This window comes from Stegostoma tigrinum, chromosome 17 (assembly GCF_030684315.1).
Source record: "Stegostoma tigrinum isolate sSteTig4 chromosome 17, sSteTig4.hap1, whole genome shotgun sequence".
In the NCBI taxonomy this organism is placed as follows: Eukaryota; Metazoa; Chordata; class Chondrichthyes; order Orectolobiformes; family Stegostomatidae; genus Stegostoma; species Stegostoma tigrinum.
The window spans coordinates 36,693,745-36,716,871 of NC_081370.1; the positions used below are offsets into that span (position 1 = coordinate 36,693,745).

The following is a 23,127-nucleotide window of genomic DNA, read 5'->3' on the forward strand; positions in this document are numbered from 1 at the left end:
TTGTTATCTGCTCATGCCACCAGGGACCGCCCTTACCCTTACTTACTATTTAAACAGAAGTCATTTCTACTCCAGAAAGTATTCACAAGCAGGGGGGGGTAGGGGAGGGATTGAGAGTAGAATGAATGAGCCACACTTCTCTCTATCCTTCAGTATGTTTGGCCCCAGGGCTCTGCTCTCAAGGAACAATCTTTAATTCTATTGACTGGCAATCACACAGAGCACGTCACTCTGTGAACTGAAAGTGGTTCCACAATCTTCCACAGACAGACACAAAGCTGGAGGGGTGTAAGCTGCTCCATGTTTCGTGTGCTGTGTGCAAGACCCAACTAAAAATAACAGCTACAAAGCAGATTTCAGTCACCGCAAGACCCTTGTCATGTGTTTTTCTGCATCAGAATCACCTCTTGGTGGCTCAGATGTTGTCACACTGGAGTGATTTTAAAAACACCTTGCTCGCCTGTGCACTACAGAATGTGAAGATTTTATATCATACACACCAGAATAGACACAGAGCTATTACTGGTAAATACTGAATCATCAGAACAGGAATAGAACATTCTCTCCAATGATTCACCATTTGTTAGTTGTGGCACTTAAAATAACTCCACAGAGGCTGATAGCCCATCACCAAGTCAACAGTTTTTTTGATTTAGAGCCCCAATCAGGGAACTCCCATTCTATCAAGCACTTGATGCACTGCTTTAATTCTTCAAAATTCCTTAGATTTAAGGACCTCCTAACAGTCATTACAGCACAGTCTTTAATATATTCAGTTCACTTTCCCTCTTCTTCTGTGTATTCATGAAAGGATAAGTTGCTGCCTGAATTTTAAATACCTGATTGATCTTGTGCTGCGATTTAGAATAAGTGTTATTCTCGCCTACAACAGCCACAATCCTTGAAAGAATTATTTCATTGAACAGAATTACAACCCAAAAAATACATTCTCGCTATACTTTATTAATGAGATTTTTCAGCTCCTGCTTTGTCCAGAATCAGGAAAGAAGGAGGCCATTCAGCCAATAAGCTTTGTGCTGGCCTTCCATGTTGTTGCTCCATTCATCATAATCCTTTATACTTTGAATCAAATTTTATCCAGCATTCCCCTAAAAAAAATGGTGTCTTAACCACTCTCTGTGGTAAGGCAATCTATCCCTCCCAGTCTCTCCCCTCACTGACCCAGTGACCATCTTAAATTGCTTTTTTTTTCATTGTTACCCTCTTAAATTGATGCAAAATAATAAATGGTAACTGTGCAGACCACAATTGGGGGGTATGGTTTCAAAGTGATTGCTTCCTGATACGTGGTTTGCAGTGATCAGGGCTGACATGGTGACTCAGTCCCTGGTGAGACCATTGTGCCAGCTAGAATAGGCATTCACATCCAAAATATGATGCTTGACAATGACCATTAAAGTGTATCAGCCACAATAATCAAATAATCTCTCATATGGTCTGCTCTTTATCTCATTATTTGCATACCCACTGCAGAGTTCCCAGCATATGAGCCATTCTTGTAGCTCCAGTATTTAGACGGCTGGACCAAACCAGAAGCTGAACCAGAACAGCCATAAAAGTCACAGGCTCAGAATTCATACAATCATAGAGACAGAGTCATACAGCATGGAAACAGACCCTTTAGTCCAACAAGTATGTGCCGACCATAATCCCAAACTAACCTGCCTGCGATTGGCCTATATCGCTCCAAAGTCACTTACTTATTTAAATGTCTTTTAAATGTTGTAACTGTTTGTGTATCCGTCACTTCATCTGGAAGTTCATCCTACACATGAACTACAATTAAAAATATTGCCGCTCATGCCTTTTTTAAATCTTTCCCCTTTCACCTTAAAAATATGGCCCATAGTCTTAAAATTCCCCACCCTAGGGAAAAGAAACCTGCCATTCACCTTACTTATACCCTTCATGATTTTATAAACCTCTGTTAGGTCACCTCTCAACCTCCTATGCTCCAGTGAAAGAAGTCCCAGCCGATCCAGCCTCTCCTTATGGCTCAAACCCTCCATTCCTGGCAACATCTAGTAAATCTTTTATGAACTTTCTCCGGCTTAATAATATCCTTCCTATAGCATGGCGACCAGAACCGCACCCAGTGCTCTAGAAAAGGCATCACCAACATCCTGTGCAACCTCAACATGACGTCCCAACTCCTATACTCAAGTGAGTAACATTCTGACTCACTAAAGCCTGCCCATCATGTACAAGGCATATCAGGAGCATGATGGAATACTCTCCGTTCACCGTACAGCTTTGCAAATACTCAAGAAACTTGGCATTATCCAGGACAAAGCTTGATTGTCATTTCATCCTCCACATTTGGCATTCACTCTCCAACTCCAACACATTGTCCACCACTGGCCTTATAATGCAATACACACTTTGTTGTAACTGTGCGTAACACCACAGGAGGTCAAATAATATTTATAGAATAGAACAAAGGACAATAATCACCATTGTAATTTACTCCAGAAGACTTTGAAATAAATAGAGTAGATTTACAGATGGATTTATTGAGATAAAGGAATAGTTAGAAGGAAAGATTGAGAATTCTACTAATGATTAGCTGGGCCTAATTAACACATGATGTACAATAAAAAGCTGTGATACATTCCAACCACAAACAATTACCACCCACTTACCATTGTTACTGTGGTCATCGACTAGCACAATCTCCTTGAGAAGGTGAGCTGGGGTTTTAGATATCACTGAGTGCATAGACCGTAGAACAACAGAAGGAGCTTCATTAACAAAGATAAAGACCACGCTGATTTGAGGGAGGTTCACTGGGTAGGTGAGGTTGTTGCATCTAAAACAACACAATCAGAAATAAAAAATTAGTCTTGTGGAATATAATTTAAAAACTTCTCTCTTTTTCACACTAAATTCATGTTCCATCTTGAAACTACAAACTGTAATGGAGTGTGAAGGAACTTTATTTCATCTCAATACTGAAGATATGAGCTTGATTCAGAGTCACATGTGGAAGATTCTCACATTGCTTTGCTCCAAAGTTCAGAATTGGCAATTTCAATTGAATGTTGCCATTTTAAAGAGTTTGTGAGAAAGGAGAGAGTCTGTGCAAACATTTTTTTATAGGTGGTAGGACGAGTTGAAAAAGCTTGGTATTGTAAGTAGAGACAATGAGTATGCAAGGAAAAAAAATGTAAACCTTTATAAAAAGATTGGTTAGTCCAGATAAAATATTGCATATAATTCTGGCAACTGCACTTTAGGAAACAAGTCAAAGTATAGGACAAGGTGGAGACTAGAATACTGAAGGGATGAAGCACTCCATTTAAGGCAAAAAGCTGAAAAAGGTTAAGGGTAAATTTGTCCTTTAAGGAAGGAAAACCTCACCTATAACCAGTCTGGGTATGTAGGTGACTCCAGTCACATATCAATGTTGACTATTCACTACTTTCTGAAATGCGTTTCAGCATCTCAGTTATACTAAGCCTCAGGTAGAAGACTCATCACGAACTTCTCAGGACAACTATTAATATTCTAAGATATCAACAATGCCCACATCCCAAAAACAAAGGTAAAATCAATTCACACAGCATCAAAATCATCAGGCCACTTTTGTCAGACCATTTTAATCCTTTCTCCATTTCATTGCTGCATTTTCATGCACTGGTGTGAAGAGCTTGCTTTTGTATCTTGCTGTCTGTGTGACATGAGTTGTAATCTCTTCATTCTGGAGTTACTTATTATTTTGAACCAGTTTTCACGAAACATCCAGAACTTTTCTGGATCTTTCTAATTGTCCATGGGAAGACCAGATGCGATGATCTTGTGAAGCCTTCCCTGGCAGAAGGCAAGCAAGGTTTTCAGAGTTACTTTCTCGGGATAGCTACCTGACCTCCAGTGGCTTTACTCAGAATTAGGTCAAGGGCTGGGTTGTAGTTATTTCAGGATATACAGCACCCTCCCACTTCCCACCTCAGCACTACATAATTAAATAGACAGAGGGAATGTTGTGAAAGCTCAGAGGTGGACACAGTAAAACTTTCACAAGATGTTAACTCTCACAGAGGCAGCCTTTAAACCAAATAAGCAATTAATTCTAGCTGTTCAACTGTGGACAATCTTTAGGTGCCAGAGCTTCAGGCTTCTATCCAGTCTTTACATACTCTGCAGGCAGATCATACCACACATCAGGTAGCAGAACAGAGTGCAAAATATAGTGTTCTTGCTGCAGAGAAGGTCCAGAGAGAGAGGTCAACTCTTGGGTTTTCTATGCCTGTTCACCCAGTATAACAACATACAGAACTAATAAATGTTACAATAACAGTGGCACATGTGAAACCACGAACAGCAAAATCTTCGTAAAAATTCTTCAAAAATGTTAATATAATGGATCATTAATGAATCGATAACAGAGACATCAAACACTTCATATCTCTTAACTCTGTGCAAATGAACAGTAAAATATCGACAAAAGAAATGTCACAAGGAATCACTTACTATAACTGCTTAAAGATGACAATCAAGCAAGCTCAACAGTTCTCTCCAGCAGCCAAAACAAACTCACACACAGGTAATAAAATGTGAGGCTGGATGAACACAGCAGGCCAAGCAGCATCTCAGGAGCACAAAAGCTGACGTTTCGGGCCTAGACCCTTCATCAGAGAGGGGGATGGGGGGAGGGAACTGGAATAAATAGGGAGAGAGGGGGAGGCGGACCGAAGATAGAGAGTAAAGAAGATAGGTGGAGAGGGTGTAGGTGGGGAGGTAGGGAGGGGATAGGTCAGTCCAGGGAAGACGGACAGGTCAAGGAGGTGGGATGAGGTTAGTAGGTAGCTGGGGGTGCGGCTTGGGGTGGGAGGAAGGGATGGGTGAGAGGAAGAACCGGTTAGGGAGGCAGAGACAGGTTGGACTGGTTTTGGGATGCAGTGGGTGGAGGGGAAGAGCTGGGCTGGTTGTGTGGTGCAGTGGGGGGAGGGGATGCACTGGGCTGGTTGAGGGATGCAGTAGGGGAAGGGGAGATTTTGAAACTGGTGAAGTCCACATTGATACCATATGGCTGCAGGGTTCCCAGGCGGAATATGAGTTGCTGTTCCTGCAACCTTCGGGTGGCATCATTGTGGCAGTGCAGGAGGCCCATGATGGACATGTCATCAAGAGAATGGGAGGGGGAGTGGAAATGGTTGGCGACTGGGAGGTGCAGTTGTTTGTTGCGAACTGAGCGGAGGTGTTCTGCAAAGCGGTCCCCAAGCCTCCGCTTGGTTTCCCCAATGTAGAGGAAGCCGCACCGGGTACAGTGGATGCAGTATACCACATTGGCAGATGTGCAGGTGAACCTCTGCTTAATGTGGAATGTTCCCACACCTCCTCCCTCACCCCCATCCCAGGCCCCAAGATGACATTCCACATTAAGCAGAGGTTCACCTGCACATCTGCCAATGTGGTATACTGCATCCACTGTACCCGGTGCGGCTTCCTCTACATTGGGGAAACCAAGCGGAGGCTTGGGGACCGCTTTGCAGAACACCTCCGCTCAGTTCGCAACAAACAACTGCACCTCCCAGTCGCAAACCATTTCCACTCCCCCTCCCATTCTCTTGATGACATGTCCATCATGGGCCTCCTGCACTGCCACAATGATGCCACCCGAAGGTTGCAGGAACAGCAACTCATATTCCGCCTGGGAACCCTGCAGCCATATGGTATCAATGTGGACTTCACCAGTTTCAAAATCTCCCCTTCCCCTACTGCATCCCTCAACCAGCCCAGTGCATCCCCTCCCCCCACTGCACCACACAACCAGCCCAGCTCTTCCCCTCCACCCACTGCATCCCAAAACCAGTCCAACCTGTCTCTGCCTCCCTAACCGGTTCTTCCTCTCACCCATCCCTTCCTCCCACCCCAAGCCGCACCCCCAGCTACCTACTAACCTCATCCCACCTCCTTGACCTGTCCGTCTTCCCTGGACTGACCTATCCCCTCCCTACCTCCCCACCTACACCCTCTCCACCTATCTTCTTTACTCTCCATCTTCGGTCCGCCTCCCCCTCTCTCCCTATTTATTCCAGTTCCCTCCCCCCATCCCCCTCTCTGATGAAGGGTCTAGGCCCGAAACGTCAGCTTTTGTGCTCCTGAGATGCTGCTTGGCCTGCTGTGTTCATCCAGCCTCACATTTTATTATCTTGGAATCTCCAGCATCTGCAGTTCCCATTATCTCTCACACACAGGTAATCCTTTTATGAGCCTGGGCTCTCAGCCAAGCTACACTGTGCATATCTGGCAGTGATTTGTGTGCCAGGATCAGTTGATTAAATTAAACATGTTTCTCTGGTTATTCATAATCCAGAGAATTCAGAATGTACTCAAGCAGCATACATTTGCAAAGTGCCAAACAAAATGTCTACAGTTCAGAGATAGACGCTGGAGAATCTGAGATAACAAGATGTAGAACTGGATGAACACAGCAGTCCAAGCAGCGTCGGAGGAGCAGGAAAGCTGATGTTTCAGGCCTAGAATCTTCTTCAGAGAAAGTGTTTGAAGAAGGTTCTTGGCCTGAAACATCAGCTTTTCTGCAAATGCTGCTTGGCCACCTGTGTTCATCCAGCTCTACACCTTGTTGTCTACAATTCAATGTGTTTCTGCTATTGGTCCACAATTACGAAACAATACTGAGCGCTCCAAAAACTTCACAACAATCATTTTAAACAACTACATTCATAGACAAGGATCCATTTTCTGAAAACAAAAATGAATTTGTTCAAGCCGAGTGTCTTTCTGAATTACCCAGAAGCCTGGGGAACTTAAAGTGCCTCATTGCTTTCTCCGTGGCAATGTCTTGGTGAATCAGTCCTGAAGAAGGGCAATACCTGAAATGTTGACTACTCCTTTCCTCCAGATGCTGCCCAGCTTGCTGTGTTCTTCCAGCCTCCTGTTTGTCTACCTTGGTCAATCAGAGTTAACTCACTAACCCATCAGAACCCATAGTACACATCGTTGTGGTTGTTTGAAAATTGACATTCTTCTGTCTGCCCTGAGAGTATAAAATGATGAGTTTCAGCAAAACATGCCTCTTTTCAGCAGTATTCAATCCTTGTTTTAGCAGATGCAGACTAATAGTTTGAATGATTAGTAGAAAGAACCTTGGCATTTTTTGCATGGAACGGATTAACATGCAGAATATGGTGCTTATCATGGAAGGGCTGATTCCTTTCTTGTTAAATATGTTGCTTGCATTTCCAAACTATAGTCATTGGAATCCCATTAATCACTCCATCACATTCAGGGCATTCAACCTGTCTGTTTAAATATACTCACCTTGCCCATTTATTTACCAGGCTGATGCCAAATGAGATGAACTTGCATCAGGAACGTTTCAACACAACAACAAACTTGCATTTCTATATTATCCTTAATGTAGAAAAGCGTCCAAGGTACTTTACAAGGTAACGGTCAAACTAAATTTGATTCCAATCTTATAAGCAGATATTTGGTCAGGTGACCAAAAGTTTGGTCAGAGGTTGGTTTTAAGGATGGGCTTAAAGGAGGAGAGTGGGGTAGAGAGTTTTAGACAAGAATTCCAGAGTTTAGAGTTCAGGCAGGTGAAGGCACCCATGTTAGAGCGGTTAAAGTCAGGGATGCACAAGAGGCCAGGATTAGAGGAGGCCTGAGATCTTGAAAAACCCTATACTATTAATTGACGATAATTACATGCGCACTCTGTCGCTGTTTGGATAGAACCTGTGTAACAGGAACTGAGTGGCTCAATAATTTATGAGCTCATTAGTAGTTTCTCTTTCCTTTATACATTCACAGGATGAGGGTATCGCTGGCCAGGCATTTACTGTCCATCCCTAATTACCCAGACGGCAGTTAAGAGTCAACCACATTGCTGTGGGTCTGGAGCCATGCATAGACCAGACCAGGTAAGGATGGCAGTTTCCTTCCCTAAAGGACATTAATGAACCAGATGGATATTTTCCTGACAATCAGCAATGGATTCTCAGTCGTCATTAGATTCTTAGTTCCCAGATATTTATTGAATTCAAATTCCACCATCTGCCATGGCAGGATTTGAACCCAGGTCCCCAGAATGTTATCTGGGTCTCTGGGTTAACAGTCCAGTGATAATACCACTTGGCCATTGCCTCCTCCACTAGTAAATAAAAAGAGAAGATGCAGAAAATACTCAGCAGGTCAGGCAGCATTTACGGAGAAAAAAGGTAGAATTAACATTTCAAGTTGATGACCTTTCATCAGAGTAGAACATCAGAAAGCTCCACTCCAAGCCAAACACCATCCTGACTTGTAACTATATTGCCATTCCTTCAATGCCAAAATCCTAGAACTCCCTTCCTAAGAACACTATGGATGTACCTAACACACATGAATGGCAGCAGTTCAAGAAAGCAGCTTTCAAGGGAAATTAGGGATGAGCAAGAAATACTGATCTAGTCAGTAACACCCAGATCCAGTGAATGTATACTCAAAAATTATTATTCGGAACCAGCATCCATATGGAAGAAAAAGACCAAGGCTGGTATTAGCTGGTGGCTTTGTGATATGTTCACGGAATCCCTACAGTGTGGAAGCAAGCCATTTGGCCCACTGAGTCCACACTGCAAACAGCATCTCACTCAGACCCACCCTATCCTTGTAACCCTGCATTTTCCATTCAGCTAACCTGCACACCCTAGGCAATTTAGCATTCCCAATTTACCTAACTTACACATTTTTGGGCTATGGGAGGAAACTGAGGCACCAAGAGGACAGACAGTTGCCCAAAGTTGGAATTGAACCCTGGTACCTGGAACTGAGAGGCATCAGTGCTAACTACTGAGCCGCAGTGGACAGTAGGTTAAGATAGTGGAGTTTCCCAGTTCCAGAATAAATAAATAACTGTTTCTTTTTTAAACAGCAACCGATCCACTTTCCGATGACCATGTAGGGTTAAAATCAATGTCTTGATTGGGAGCAGGCAGCCTGAAGACTGGCTACCAGTAATCCTTTGGCAATATCCCTCTAAATATGAGCTATCCAAGGAAATAAGCCCACATCTAGGAGAATTTGTTCTTTTATAGTTTGAATCAATATGTTCCCTTGATAAGTGCACTGATTAGCAGCAGAGCTGCAGTAATGACTATTGGCTTGTGTGTCACTGTTGGTTTTGTAGAGCTGTTAAGTGCTGGCTTTGGAAGAGGTACTGAGCTGTAATCCTATCCCTTCCTGGAACAGAGCTGTTTTGATTTTCGAGCACACAAATTGTTTCTTTCATTTAAAGAAATGCTTGGAGAAAAGAGCTAGTATCAAAGCATTTTGTTGTTTTAATTGAAAAGGGTTATGTTGCCAATTTCTTGTTTGCTTCAACCCAAAGCTCCTCTTTGGAAGGCATTTTTAAAATCAATTAACCTTCAGGATGAAAGAAATAGTTCCAGAAACACACAAATTAGACAGACCTGCATTTCTATAGCGCCTTTCATGAGTTCAAGACATCACCAAGTGCTTTGCAGCCAGTTTTAAGGTATAGTAACTGCCATAATGTAGCAAACTGAGCAGACAACCTGTACATAGCAAGGACACAGCATGAGAGAATAACCATACGATCTGTTTTGAGTGATGTTGGTTGAGGGATAAATATGGACCATGATATCAGGAAGAGCTCTCCTCCCTATGTCAATTTTATGCCTGTGGGATATTTTACACCCGTCCACCTTCAACAATTCACCTCCGTGATTGTCATCTGTCAACAGTACAGCATTCCGTCCGTACTGCAATAGAATAGACATGAACCCAAATCCTTCTGATTCAGGCAGTGCTTTCCAGTGAAGCGCAACCGACATGGGATTTGTTTCAACTGGGAAAGTCCATGATGTGGAGGTGACTGTTGGAATGGGGTGGAGAAGGCCAGAAATTGTACAACACCAGGTTATAGCCCAACAGGTTTATTTGAAAACACAAGCTTTCGGAGCCTCGGTCATTCTTCGGGTGCTAGTGAGAATTGGGAAAGGCACTGGGCTTGATTTTACCACCCAGGGATGTGAGCCCACAGGAGATGTGCTGATGGTAGCCGGGTGGGGGTGGGTGGAGACACAGCAAAATGAGAATCTGTCTGATCTCAAAATAGGGAAATTGACACCAGAGAGTCAGACTCCAGCTCTGATTTAGCACTCTTCCACACTAATTTGCAATTCTGGCTGCACACTTCTTTTTATCTAGAAAGTAATATGTTATTAAAAGGTGCTTTCTGCTGGTCATGTAGGACTAAATCTGGTGTTGAAACTCCAGTCCATGCCTTTGTAACATTCAAACTCAAATTACTTCTGGCTGCCTTCCTAACTTGCCTCCCTCCAGAAATATAAGCTCATTTAAAACTCTGCTGCCCATATTCTAAGTCACACCAAGTTGTCTTCAATTCTGCACCAGCTGTGCATTGAGTCCTTCAATTTTAAAATTCTCATCCTGCTTTTGCGGAGTAGACTTGATGGGCTGAATGGCCTAATTTTGTTCCTATATCAAATGGTCTTGCATTCAAGCATGCAGAGGGAATCAAATTTACAAAGAAGTACAAAAATTCTTAGAACAACATTGATATTCACCTATTTTCTGGCTCAGCTAACTCCACAATGTCACCTCACTTGGTCTGGGCCATCAGATCATGCTGTGGGCTCCTGCTTGACATAGAAGAGACAGCGACCCAAGATGAACTGGCACCAAAAGATCTCCAGCTGGACCAAAGACACAAGAAACATGGAATACTTTCTTTGCCATTAATGTCCCTGGAAGCAGGGGTTATGAAGTCTAAGTAAGTCTTGAGTTGGTTTTATTAGTTTTCAGGAAGTTTGGGAAAACCATGCCAAGTATATGATATTACATTGTAAACAATGTGTCAATATTGCTGTGATATCAGTCTAATAGAAATCCGAAACTTGTCTTTCCTAAGGAACCTAGCTATCAATTTGCACTTGCACCTTACTGCTATTATCCAACTCAAATTTAGTACCTCTTATTAGGACAAGAGGTGATACAGTTTCCAATTTTAGGATTCAATAGAACTCGTGATAACATGGAGCATGACAAACTATTCCAGGATGATGTTATGGACCAGACCAAACCCCCTCAAAATATATTAAGAAGATAGCCCAGATCCTAACAGTTTCATATTTTACAGGCAATTACCAGGCATTGCATTCTGGATGCCATTTGATTGGTCGAGCTATCAGATTTGAAGCAGAATACACTTTATTCATACACTATATTTAAAATACAAAACAAAAGAAAATGGAATAACTTAGCCCTACTGGAAAACTGAACAGAATTATAGATTATCTAACTATGAAACAATAACTGTTTTAATACAGTAACATCCCATAAACAGTCCCTTGACAAATGCAAATCCAGCAAAATTCTCAGGCAATTCTCTGGTCCAGGAAGAAAACACCAAGAGAAAACTCTGAGAGAGAGAGAGAGAGAGAGAGAGAGAGAGAGAGAGAGAGAGAGAGAGAGAGAAGAGAGAGAGAGAGAGAGAGAAAGAGAAAGAGTCAGGGAGAGATGTACTGCATCTTCCAAACCTGGCTTCAAGACCCCAATAACTGCTACTACTGAAAAACCAAAACTAAAAATCCTGGTTCTGTGGGAGCTTGCCCCACCCTTCATGCTGCTTCTATTGTTCCTACTTTAAAAAAAAATTCCCAAGGCCTCACAAGCTGTTTGTTTTATAGGCTTACAATAGACAACTTTGTACCTCTATCTCAAACCTCTCTTCAAAACAAAACAGGGCAAAGTACACCTCTTAAAGCCAAAGGATCGTCACATTAGTAAGACCAGAGGACAGGGGTCAGTTTGAAATGAATAAAATCAATCTACTCTGTGAGAAAAATATTTCAGTGATTGACGAGTCATTCGAGAGAACAATTTCCAAGGGAGATTGGAACTGTTTATTCAATGACCTCCAAGACTGATTGGTATCATTCAGCAAATAACATGTAACAGTGTCATGAGCAATTTGAAACATGACAAATGTAACAAGCTGGGAAGGGCCAGCTGATTTTGGACCTATACTTTTCAAAGATCTCCATCACTGAGGGTTTGCCTTACCTCAGATCTAGCTGTTTTGTTGACTCACTGACAGGTACTGATTAGTGTAGGTAACTTGTAAAGGAATGAGATAGTGATCTATATGATGCTGTACCAGTGACAGCAGCAGTCATGTATTCAACTCTGAGAAGACAACAAAGGAACAGTCTATTGCCAGAGGCCGATTTACCACCTCGCTGTCAGGTACGTATCACAATGTAAATAAAACAAAATCTGTGAGAGTCGGAATAGTCACTCTTAGGCAAGGAAACCTTCCCAATATATACCATACCATAAATTATCCATGGAGACATCCAAATAAGGTCCAAAAGTGGAACCAAACCAAGTCCATTATCATCTGACTACAGGGCTAGATGGACCTTGGACATTATTGGCAGCCAATTTTATTGTTCCAGTTGGGGAGAGCCTACTTCTTTCCTGTGGGAGTTCTGCCAACATCACACAGGAGTTAAGGCAGATGGTTTAAGTGGATCACCCCTCACAAGATCCCAGGAAATTCACGGTCACCTCTGTTCTGCTACATGCTGGAAAACCAAACAACTACACCATTGTTCTCCATACAACATACCCATCAGGTCGAAGGTCAGGGATGGACCTGTCCAATGGCAGCCGGTCGCTGAGGTAGCTATTGTAGCCATAGTATTGGAACTTCTTCAAAGCGACCCTCCGATTTTCAGGGGAAAGGTCGTGGCCCCAGTGAGTGAAGAGTAAGGAATCAGTAAAGGCATCAGCAGCTATGTTCTCCTCTAGCTTCTGTGGAACCTCTGGAAAGAAAGGGGAAAAAATTTACATTGATATAACGCTTTTCATGTCCTTGGGCCCTTCCAAAGTGTTTGCAGCTTTGAAGTGTGGTCACTGATGCACAGTGGGCATGTCTGATGGGTAAAATGAGGTAGTACATCAGAAATTTTAATGGCAAAAAGATGCTTAAGCAGATAAACAAGTTATTTCACAACAATGTGAGCATTGTTTATTCTTAAGCTGTATTTCTGGGTAATGCCACCAATAGGTGGAGCATTGCAGTCCCCGAGTGATGTGAGATGCTCGTCGACAAAGTGGCTAAATGACTTTGAGACTGAAAATCATTGGAAGCAGGGAACAAGTAACCAGTCAGCAGCAATTGCTCACATTAAATTTTAATCTAGCTATAAAATCCATGAAAGCATAGCAACAATTTATAATCAGTCTGCAAATTTCTTTGTAAATTGTTCTTCTGGTGACTGATAAGAAGTTTTGTCTCTGAGAAGTTGTAGTATGATGTTACCTGACCATTAATCAGCTTTCTTTTCACTGAAACTAGGGTCTCTCCTGCCAAAGAAATGTATAGACTATAAATACGATTTGTGTAATTGCTGCTGTGATTCCCTGGACCTGACAACTCATTTAAAATTTAATGTTGTAATGGCGTGATATCACAGGTGCTATTGGAATACAATGTCCGTTTTTGTTGTCAGGAACATACACTCCATTATTCTCAGCACACCAGGGTTAAATAGCATTTCTGCAGTAAAACTTCACCAACCAGACAGGCAGCATGGAAATGTAAACACTAGGATTTAAGAGTTAGAGACTTTGGACCCAAATTCCCACAATGTGGCTCTGAAAGCTGCAGATCCAGCCCATATGGGAAGTATAAATATTTGTTGAATTGTCCTTTTGTAAATATCACATTTAAACCCTTTGCTGCATCACCTTCCCGAGGTTATATGAGTGTGGGGTCTGAGAGTTATTGAAGAAGCATCAAGCAAAAATGTTCCAGTCACATAGGGAGGACTTTGGTTCTACTCCTGGCCATCAATTTGATTTGCTTGACTAAAACTTGCATTTCACTTGCACTTTTCACAGCCCTCCTTAAAACTCTCTGCATCTCTACCTTGCTCTCCTTCTTTAGGATGACCTTTAGAAACTACTTCTTGATCACATTTGATACCTGAAGTTCCTGTGAAGTGCCTTTGGTTGTCTAAAATGTTGAGGACAATGTATTGAGGAATATCATTTCTTACCATTCTGAGTAAAGCACTATCTCATCAAAATCAGTTGATCAAAGGGTGGTGGAAGGAAAGGTTTCAGCGTGGAACTGGGAGTTGAACATGAGGAATGGGGGGTGATTGGAGCGAGTCAGGAGCAGAAGAGCAGCGCTTGTTAGCAATGCTGCCTCACAGCACCAGAGACTCCGGTTTGATTCCACCCTCGGGTGACTGTCTGAGTGGAGTTTGCACGTTCCCTCTGTGTCTGCACGGGTTTCCTCCCACAGTCCAGAGATGCGCAGGATTGGTAGATTAGCCATGCTAAATTGCCCGTAGTGACCAGGGATGTGTAACTTAGGTGGATTAGTCACGGGAAATGCAGGGTGACAGGGAATAAAGTTGGGGGGGAATGGGTCTGAATGAGATGCGCTTCGGAAGGTCAGATGCAGACTCAAAGGGCCAAATGGCCTGCTTCTGCAGTGTAGGGATTGTCTGAGGATTTTGAGGTTGCAGTGAGTCGGGGGATGATTGAGATGAGTTGGGGGACTGAGACAGCAAGAGATTGAGAATGGGACTGTTGATGTAACTAAAGAAAAGGTGTCTTCTTTCCCTACTATAGCAATTGCACAATCCTAATCCATCAGTTTCCCAAATAAAACATGGCTTCTGAAAAAGCAAAACAAGACCTGAAAGGAAAAGCTTTAAATTTCGGCCTGGCCTTTCTGAAATTCCAGCTAAGATACTCAACTGCACCAGAGTGGGAATCTCACGTTGCAGCAGGAATTCAAGCTTTTGTGAACAGAGTCAGGAGACTGAAACTTTCTGACCCAAAGCCTCCCTCAGTCAAGATGTCTGTTACCGAGACATTTGCAAAGCTTAAAAACTAACAGCTCCTCAGATGTTGGATCAGTTAACAACAGGATATTTCTGACACAAAGGAAGTCTGGGTCAAGGTAATCCACAGCTGAAGGCAGTCTACTTTAATTAATTGTATCTCTGTTCAATGGGTTCATTGTGTGATCAACCTGATGCAAAGTGAATGAATTTAACATGAGTCGTATTCCCAACACCACAGTCAAAGCAAATCCTTCCCAAAATGACAAGGTAAATACCTGACAAGGTCATTATTTTAAATGCTGGGGAATGTAACATTCCTGTGCATGCATCTTGCAAAGAGGCTGCAGACATGTAGAAAACAAAATCAAACATAACCTTAGCTGAAGGAAAGTAAGGAATGAAATCATAAACTACCTCTCTGACTGTTCTGCATCCTACATCCACTCGAGAGAATTCACAGAAACTTTCTGTAAAGGTCAGTAAAGAGTAATGGCAAAGGTTAAACAGAAATTTAAAGAAAGGCTAGTTGAGGCTTAGTGGCTCAGTGGTTAGCACTATTATCTCACAGCACCAGGGATCTGGGTTTGATTCCAGCCTCAGGTGATTGTCTGTGTGGAGTTTGCACATTTTCCTCAAATCTGTGTGGGTGTGCTCTGGTTTCCTCCCACTGTGCAAGATGGGCAGTCTCGGTGGATTGGCTGTGCTAAATTGCCCATTGTGTTCAGGTATGTGTAGAATAGTCGAGTTATGACAGATGGGTCTGGGTGGGATGCTCTGAGGGTCAGTGCGGACTTGTTGGGCCAAAGGGCCTGTTTCCACACTGTAGGGAATCTATGAAGAGTGCTGACAGCTTCATGGTCACATTTACTAGGGCAGATTTTTAAACAATGAAATCTAAATTGTTAAAAGCCGACAAAGGATTTGAACTGTCAGTGTTCTGGTTACTAACACTGGAGTTTGAATGAACGCGCTGGTGAATGAATCACTTTAGCACTGCACCAGAAATCAACCTCCACTTCCATCTTTGTTCATGCATTGAGAACACTTTGTTTTTATTAGGTGAGTCCTCAAGAAATAGGACTTCAGTTACTTCAAATTATCCATAGCCTCAAATGATCTGTCACTTCAAAAAACATTGAATTGATCTAGCACCTTTCACAACTTCAGAAAGTTCCAAAACACATCACACAAATCAAAAGCCTCTTGAAGCCTAGTGCAAGAAATATCAGTCAGTTTACACATAGCATGTTCTTGCAAATAACAAACTGGTAATGATCAGATTATAAATATTTTAATTCTGTTGACGGTGACATAAATATTGCCCAGGCCACAGGAGGAAATGCCCTACACTACTTAAAGTTCATTAGAGAAGGCAGACAGAGCCTGGATTTTAGATTACAAGGTGTAGAGTTGGATGAACACAGCAGGCCAAGCAACATCAGAGCAGCAGGAAGGCTGACATTTTGGGCCTAACTTAGGTTTAAGTTCCTTCCAAAAGACAAAACCACTCCAACTGTTTACTTCCTGAATACAGCCTCTCCAACAGTGTCGCACCCCCTCAGTGTGGGCCGCTGACGGTGCAGTGCTCCCTCAGCATAGCCCATCTAACAGTGCAGCACACCCTCAATATTGCCCCTCTGACAGTACAGCAGTCCCTCAATACTGACCCTCTCACAGTGCAGCGTTCCCTCAGTACTGACCCTCTGACAGTACAGTGTTCCCCCAGTACTGACCCTCTGACAGTACAGCGTTCCGTCAATACTGACTCTTTGACAGTGCAGTGCTTTCTCGGTACTGACCCTCTCACAGTGCAGCGCTCCCTCAGTACTGACTCTCTGACAGTACAGCAGTCCCTCAGTACTGACTCTCTGACAGTACAGCGGTCCCTCAGTACTGACTCTTCAACAATGTTATGCTCCCTCAATTCCTTCTCTCCGGCAGAGCAGCTCCCTGGTACTGCATTGGAAGTGTCAACTAGATTGTAACATAAATATTCATGACAAAAAAATATTGCCCTCAAGTTAAACTGCAAGTTTCTCCTTACGTGTGTAGGAGGATGTAAGCTCAGGAGCTGGATTTCTGCAATGAACATGCATATGTTTGTATCAACAACTCTGCAAATGCGATCATGGATATCAACACTCAATTTTGGATCTAATTGTAAGCTGTACCAAAATATAAGACAACATCTGTTTTCCTCTAAAGCCTGCACATAGATGGAACGAACATGTTTCTGTTGCCAGCTGTTCATAGAAATGAGACATCACAAATGACAGCTGTTATAGGGATTGTAGTGTAATGGGAATGTTATTGGGTGTTGCTATGAACAAGTGAGGAGGGATGAATCAGCTTGCTTCTTTTTAAACTGCTTAGTCAGCCGCAACAAAGATATTTAACTTTTTTTTAGCAGGCAGCTCTGTTACATTTCAGAGAGTGTTGTTCCTGGATCAGTAGTTGATCCATTGGTGGTCAGAGTTGTTCTATTTCTGTTGTTTGGTTGCTGGGGATCTCTGGGTCTGATGGTCGCTGGCTGTTCTGTGCAAGTGGTGTGTTCAGCTCTTCATGGTCAGTTGCCTGCAGTTGAGGAGCCGCTCCTGCAGTCGGACTTAGTTGTCTTGCAATTCTAACAATGTAGCAATATGTTCACTCCCACTGAGTACTACCGAAGTGACAATTGCCCCTCTCAGGTGCCAAGTTACCACATGGGCTGGCCTTTGTTGAGGTGGTTGAATGCTTGTACCCTGACTGGGTCTCTTGTCCTCAACTCTGACAATGGGTTCGTCAAAATGAAAATGCAATGTCAAAGTGAAAATGAAATTTGGGTTGCTGCTATTTCACCTGAGTTTTTCCATTCACACAAGTCACTACTTCCAGCTTTAGTAGCATTTTTACTATTGGAAGAATAGTATGCCTTCAGTATGTGTGTTTCCTCATTCAAGAATTGCCTTGTATACATCTGTGTAGGATTTATCAGGTTTCCTTATGATCCCTTTCGTAATTTTTACTGCCACCTCAGCCTTTCCATTTGACCAGGGATTGTGTGGGAATGATGTGTCATGTTCAATTTCCCAGTTTTTCATGAAGTGACTGGAACCTTCTCCTCCTAAACTGAGGGCCTTTGTTGCTCATGACAATGTCAGGTATGCCATAAGATTGAACTATGCTTTCAAGCATTTGACAATCCTAGCAGTCGTCCTTGAAGTCAATTGGTCCACTTGCCAGCAGAATAGTAGTCAACTGTGACAAGTTCATCAATTCCTGAGAGAGTGAAGGGATCTTCTGTTATCAGTGTCCCTCAAGCTTACTTAGCTTGATACTCATTGTAAGCACTGCGCTGGCTGATGTGATCCTTGATTCTGTTGCTCATGTTCGGCCAGTAGAATATATCTTTTATTGCCTTCCTGTTCATTGCTGGCCTGCATGGATGAGCTTCGGCATCTCTCCTCTCAGCTCCTCCTTCAGGACAATGACTCTATTTCTTCTATACAACATGCCACCTTGTGCTGCCAAATCATCTCGATATGCCTAGTGTGCTGTTATAGAAACTGGTGTGTACTTGATTTTGTCTGGCCACTATTTTATCACTACTTCTTGTAACACTTGGTGATCTGTATTTTCTTGGGCAGCATGTTTAATATGGGCAATGTGCTCGTCTGTTAAATTGTCTGCTGGGTTGGGTTGATGACTTCCACAGTGTGATGAGCTGTAGCTTCACCTTGAGTCTGGAAGGTTTTACAATCTGTTGTAGCATTCTCCACTTTTCTCAGTGGGAGGGCTGCTTTTGACGGCAGTCTGCAATATGCATCTGCTTTCTTCACTTGTATGTTACATCCAAATTGTATCTCTGTAACTGGAATCACATTTTTTGCAGATGCTTTCGAACAGATGGTAATGGCTTGAGGAAAATACTCTGAAGTGCCTTGTGGATGGACTTGATTATCACTTTGTGTCTTCGAAGCAGCTATTGTTGAAAATGTTCACAATTTAGGACAGTGGCCAGGCACTCTTTCTCAATCTGGATATAACATCTTTCTGATTGTGTTAGCGCCCTGGATGTAAATATAACTACTGGACCTTGCTGCTTGAGGTTCAAGTCCTGCAGTCACTGCAGGGTGACTTCATCATTTCCTTTATTGTATTTCAGCATTGGCACTGCTATCACTAGTTACTTGATTCTAATGAATGCTGCTTCTTGTATTATGTCCCAATATCCCTGCACTTACTTGGCTGTCACTTAGTGTAATGGTTCACATTCCAATGATAAGCTGGACAAGAATTTTGCAAAATAATTAATGAATCTAACAAATCATTGTACTATTTTTTACAACTGTTTACAGTTGTATCACTGATACAGCCCTCACCTTTCTGGGGCAAAGATATTTTGCTGTCAGCACATGGCATACATACTCGACTTCAGGCATCTTGAATTATAATCTTTTCCTTGTCCAACTTCAGATCCAGCTGACAAGTTCAGTTGAGCAGTCACAATACATTTTGATCATGATCAACAATGGGTCCTTCTATTGTGACTCCACACCTATAAATTAGCAGATCATCCATTAGAGATTCCACACTGGGAAGATCATGTCTGCATTCTTCTGGAGCTGTGGATATGCCAGATGGCATGTGCAACAAGTCGTATCTCCTGCAGAATATCCAGAACACAGATGCTGCTTCCACCTAGCTTCATTTGTAAGAAATCAACCTTCACATCAGAGTGGTGAAGTTATTTGCCTTTGCAAATTGTGGCAAAATTCCTTCACTAGTTAGTGTTGATGGTGAGATCTCTTCGGGGATTTAGTTAGTTTTTTTTGGATGACTGCATGCTCTCAGCTTTCCACTGATATGATGCTGCTCATCCATTCTGTAGAATCTGTCACTTCCTTGATCATTCCTTTCCTTTTCTAGCTCTTCCATCTTATCTTTCAATCTGGCCTTGAGGGCAGCTGGAACTTTTCTCAGCAGATGCTAAATTGGTCTTGAATTCTCATCTACTTCAAGATGACATTCTCCTGGAGGTATGCAAAGCCTGTGAACACAAATGGTATAGGCCCGAAATGTCAGCTTTCCTGCTCCTGGGGTGCTGCTTGGCCTGCTGGGTTCATCCAGCTCCACACCTTGTTATGTCTTTGTGCTGATCTAGGATGTGTTCTAGGACCAGTGGTTTAATGTGCTGGAACACATTGCTAATCTTTGACGCATTAAGAGACACCAATTCAAGCTTTAGAGTCACTCCAACTCAGGTGAATGACATTTAGTAGCCACATGGGACCCCAGATCCTCATTGGCGTTATTACAATTGGCTTAAAGAGTAATCTATCCTCTTAGCATGCATATGGTGCCGTCATATATGTTTAACCTCACTTTCAAGGATTTCATTTTGAGATTGTCACTTTGCTCAGATCTATCAAGGTCATAGTGTTGCATGACTGTGTCTTTATGACATTTTATGTTCACCTGATGTTTACTCTGCAGTCCTTGTTCCAACAGTCACAAGACTCTGGCAGTCTGGACATTCCTCCTTCTATTGCATGATATTTTCTGAGACATTTACAACCTTCCCTTTGTTTGCGACTGTTCCGCTTTGTGTTGCTGGAGCATCTGTCAGCACAATGCTAGATGTGGTCTTCTGCCATGAATATGGTCAGTTAATTCACCGCTTCCATACTTTTGCAGACATCAATTGGTCTCCTGCCTGTAAGTTTGTCTTCTTGCAGTGGGTGTGTTTTTACTTTTGGATCTCTTATTTCATATGTAGTCCAGTCTTTAATTAGTGCATTCTTTAATTATATAAATTCATGGGTTTCTGCAAGCAATGCTGATCAACAGACTCTTTTTCATATTGTTCCCTAGTAATGAATAAACACTGTTCATAAGTAACAGTGTCAAAGTGTGTCCTCAAAGCTTTTATAATTTCTGCTGTTTATTTGTTCTGCTCTTCAGAGTGATTTTGGATTGAATTTTTGAGGAATTTTAGATTTAGGGAGGCAACGGCCTATTGGTAGTATCAATGAACTGTTATATCTAGAGACCCAGGTAACGTTCTTCGGACCTGAGCTCAAATCCTGCCTCGGCAGATGGTGGAATTTGAATTCAATAATAATTTGGAATTGAGAGTCTAATGATGATCATGATATCATTGTCAATTCTTGGGGAAATACCCATCTGGTTCACTCATGTCCTTTAGGGAACAAAACTGCTGTACTTACCTGGTCTGGATTACATTTGGCTGCACACCCACAGCACTATGGTTTATTCTCAACTTCCCCCTGGATGGGCAATTAGGGATGGGTAATAAATGCCCACATCCCATTAATGAATAAAAACAAAAATATATTTTGAAACAGTGTCCTCCCAGTGATAAAAGTGTAATGACTTGTACTTGTTCAGGTTTTCTCAACAAATCCATGGCTATTGTATAATTCTGCTGTTACTCATGGAAGGTCTCTCAGTTCATTTTCAAACCCTCACCCAGTCATTTGATCAGGAGATAAGGGGGAAAATCTGTAACCATTTTCTTGACAGTAATGTTTTCACTTTGATCTTCATTTTATTCTCCTTTCAGAGGCAGATCACAACTCTGTGACTGTGCTTTTTATTTCAGCTCTGGATATTCACCTCAGTACCTCTTCTGACGCATTGTTTTAAGTGTCAAACATATCAATATGTCCAACACAAGGATTTTATTGAGTTTATGGTTAAGATGACCTCATAAAGGGTGTGTGTCTCATGTTAGACATCACATGTCTACAGCAAGCTAGAGCAGACATTTGTGCATGATTGCATTTCAACCCAAACATAGTTAGTCCTCCTCTGCCCTTCACACCACACCCCCAAACCCTACTTTTTTCCTAAAACTGTTTTTTTAAGCTTCAAGGATCTATCCAATTCCTGTTTGAAAATTCTTACTGAATCTGCTTCCATGTCCTTTGCAGACAATGTATTCTTGATTAAAGTGTATTATTGTTCAAAGCAAATGTTTCACAAATCCCCATTTTTTTTCTTTAATTTGTGATTAATTTAAAGCCGCTCTCCTCTGGTCACTGACCCTCCTGCCAATGGGCTCACTGATTGGAATGGATTAACATCTCCAATCGGGGAACTCATGTTCTTCAGGGCCAGCTGACCCCGTCACAGTCATTACAAGTTGTAAATTCCTGAGACAAAATGCTTCTTTATTTTTGTCAGACATGACTCAGTGGAGACACTCTCATCGTGGGTTGAAGACTTAGTCCAGAAACTCAGTGCAGAACTGAGGGAGTGCCAACTGTAACAACATTAAATGGAGACCCTGTCTAGAATAGTACCATTGCTATAGTCACTGTTGTCTGTGCTCTGTCTCTGTTTTTCACACATAGGATCTAACAAGTATTTCAGTTTGACCTGCCACCTCTAAAAACTTGTGCACTGACTCCTCCAGCTCTCTCTGTTGCTGAATCCATTTCTAAATTGCATAATCTAGTTTACATTGCATCTCTTTATTTTTTCTACTAAAATGAGTCACATCACAATCCTCTGCATGAAATCTCATCCACTCTGTGTCTAGCAGTTCATCTGTTTATGTTGCCTGAAGATAGTTTACTACATTTCTGAGTTTAATGTCATCTGCACTCTTTGAAATTATACCTTGTCTATCCAAGTTTGAGTCATTAATATATAATGAAAAGAACAGTAGTTAAACTTCTGATCTTTGAGATCCCTCCCTCTAGTCTGAAAAATATCCTTTCAGCGCTATTCTCTGCTTCCCAAGTCCTAGTCAATTTTATGACAGTGCTGCCACAATCCCTTTAATCCCATGGGCTTTAACTCCACTAACAAAATTATTATGTGGTACTCCAGCACTTGCAAGTCCATATACATAATATCAATTATATTACATTCATCTATCCTCTGTTGTACTTTCAAGGATTCAAGTTAGTCAGGAACGGTTTGTGATTCACTAACCCAAGCTGGTTCTCTTTTATGAACGTATGCTTAACCAAGCAGCTACTGATGTCCTCCTTTTTCTTTGATTTGGGTGGAATATTTATAATTTCCAAACTCTAATTAAAGTGGGGGGGGGCGGGGGGGGGGGGAGTGGAAAAGTGTCTTTAAGCAAAGTATGGTTAGACAGTGGATGTTCTGTCACAAATTATTGCTGAAGAAGAATTCATCAATTCTTTCAAAAGGGAATTCAAGTTTTCAATTAGTCGAGGATTACAGGAGCTGAGTAGTGATTTAGGATCAAATCAGGTGGGGTATT

General features: G+C 42.1%; 1 protein-coding gene and 1 long non-coding RNA gene across 3 annotated transcripts in view; one reads left to right on the plus strand and one right to left on the minus strand.

Moving 5' to 3' along the window:
* LOC125459330 (polypeptide N-acetylgalactosaminyltransferase 18-like) overlaps nt 1-23,127 on the minus strand; it is a 222,732-nt gene that overhangs the window by 113,032 nt on the left and 86,573 nt on the right. For both annotated transcript variants that reach the window (XM_048545669.2, XM_048545670.2), the window contains 2 exons: nt 12,650-12,845; nt 2,664-2,830 (listed from right to left, as the gene is read on the minus strand). In XM_048545669.2, coding sequence (XP_048401626.1) covers nt 2,664-2,830; nt 12,650-12,845 — 363 coding nt within the window. The remainder of the gene's footprint in view (nt 1-2,663; nt 2,831-12,649; nt 12,846-23,127) is intronic.
* The window catches only part of LOC132210689 (uncharacterized), a 90,945-nt gene continuing 88,299 nt past the window's right edge, over nt 20,482-23,127 (plus strand). Inside the window, exon 1 of the long non-coding RNA XR_009446849.1 lies at nt 20,482-20,582. This is a non-coding gene — a long non-coding RNA (uncharacterized LOC132210689). The remainder of the gene's footprint in view (nt 20,583-23,127) is intronic.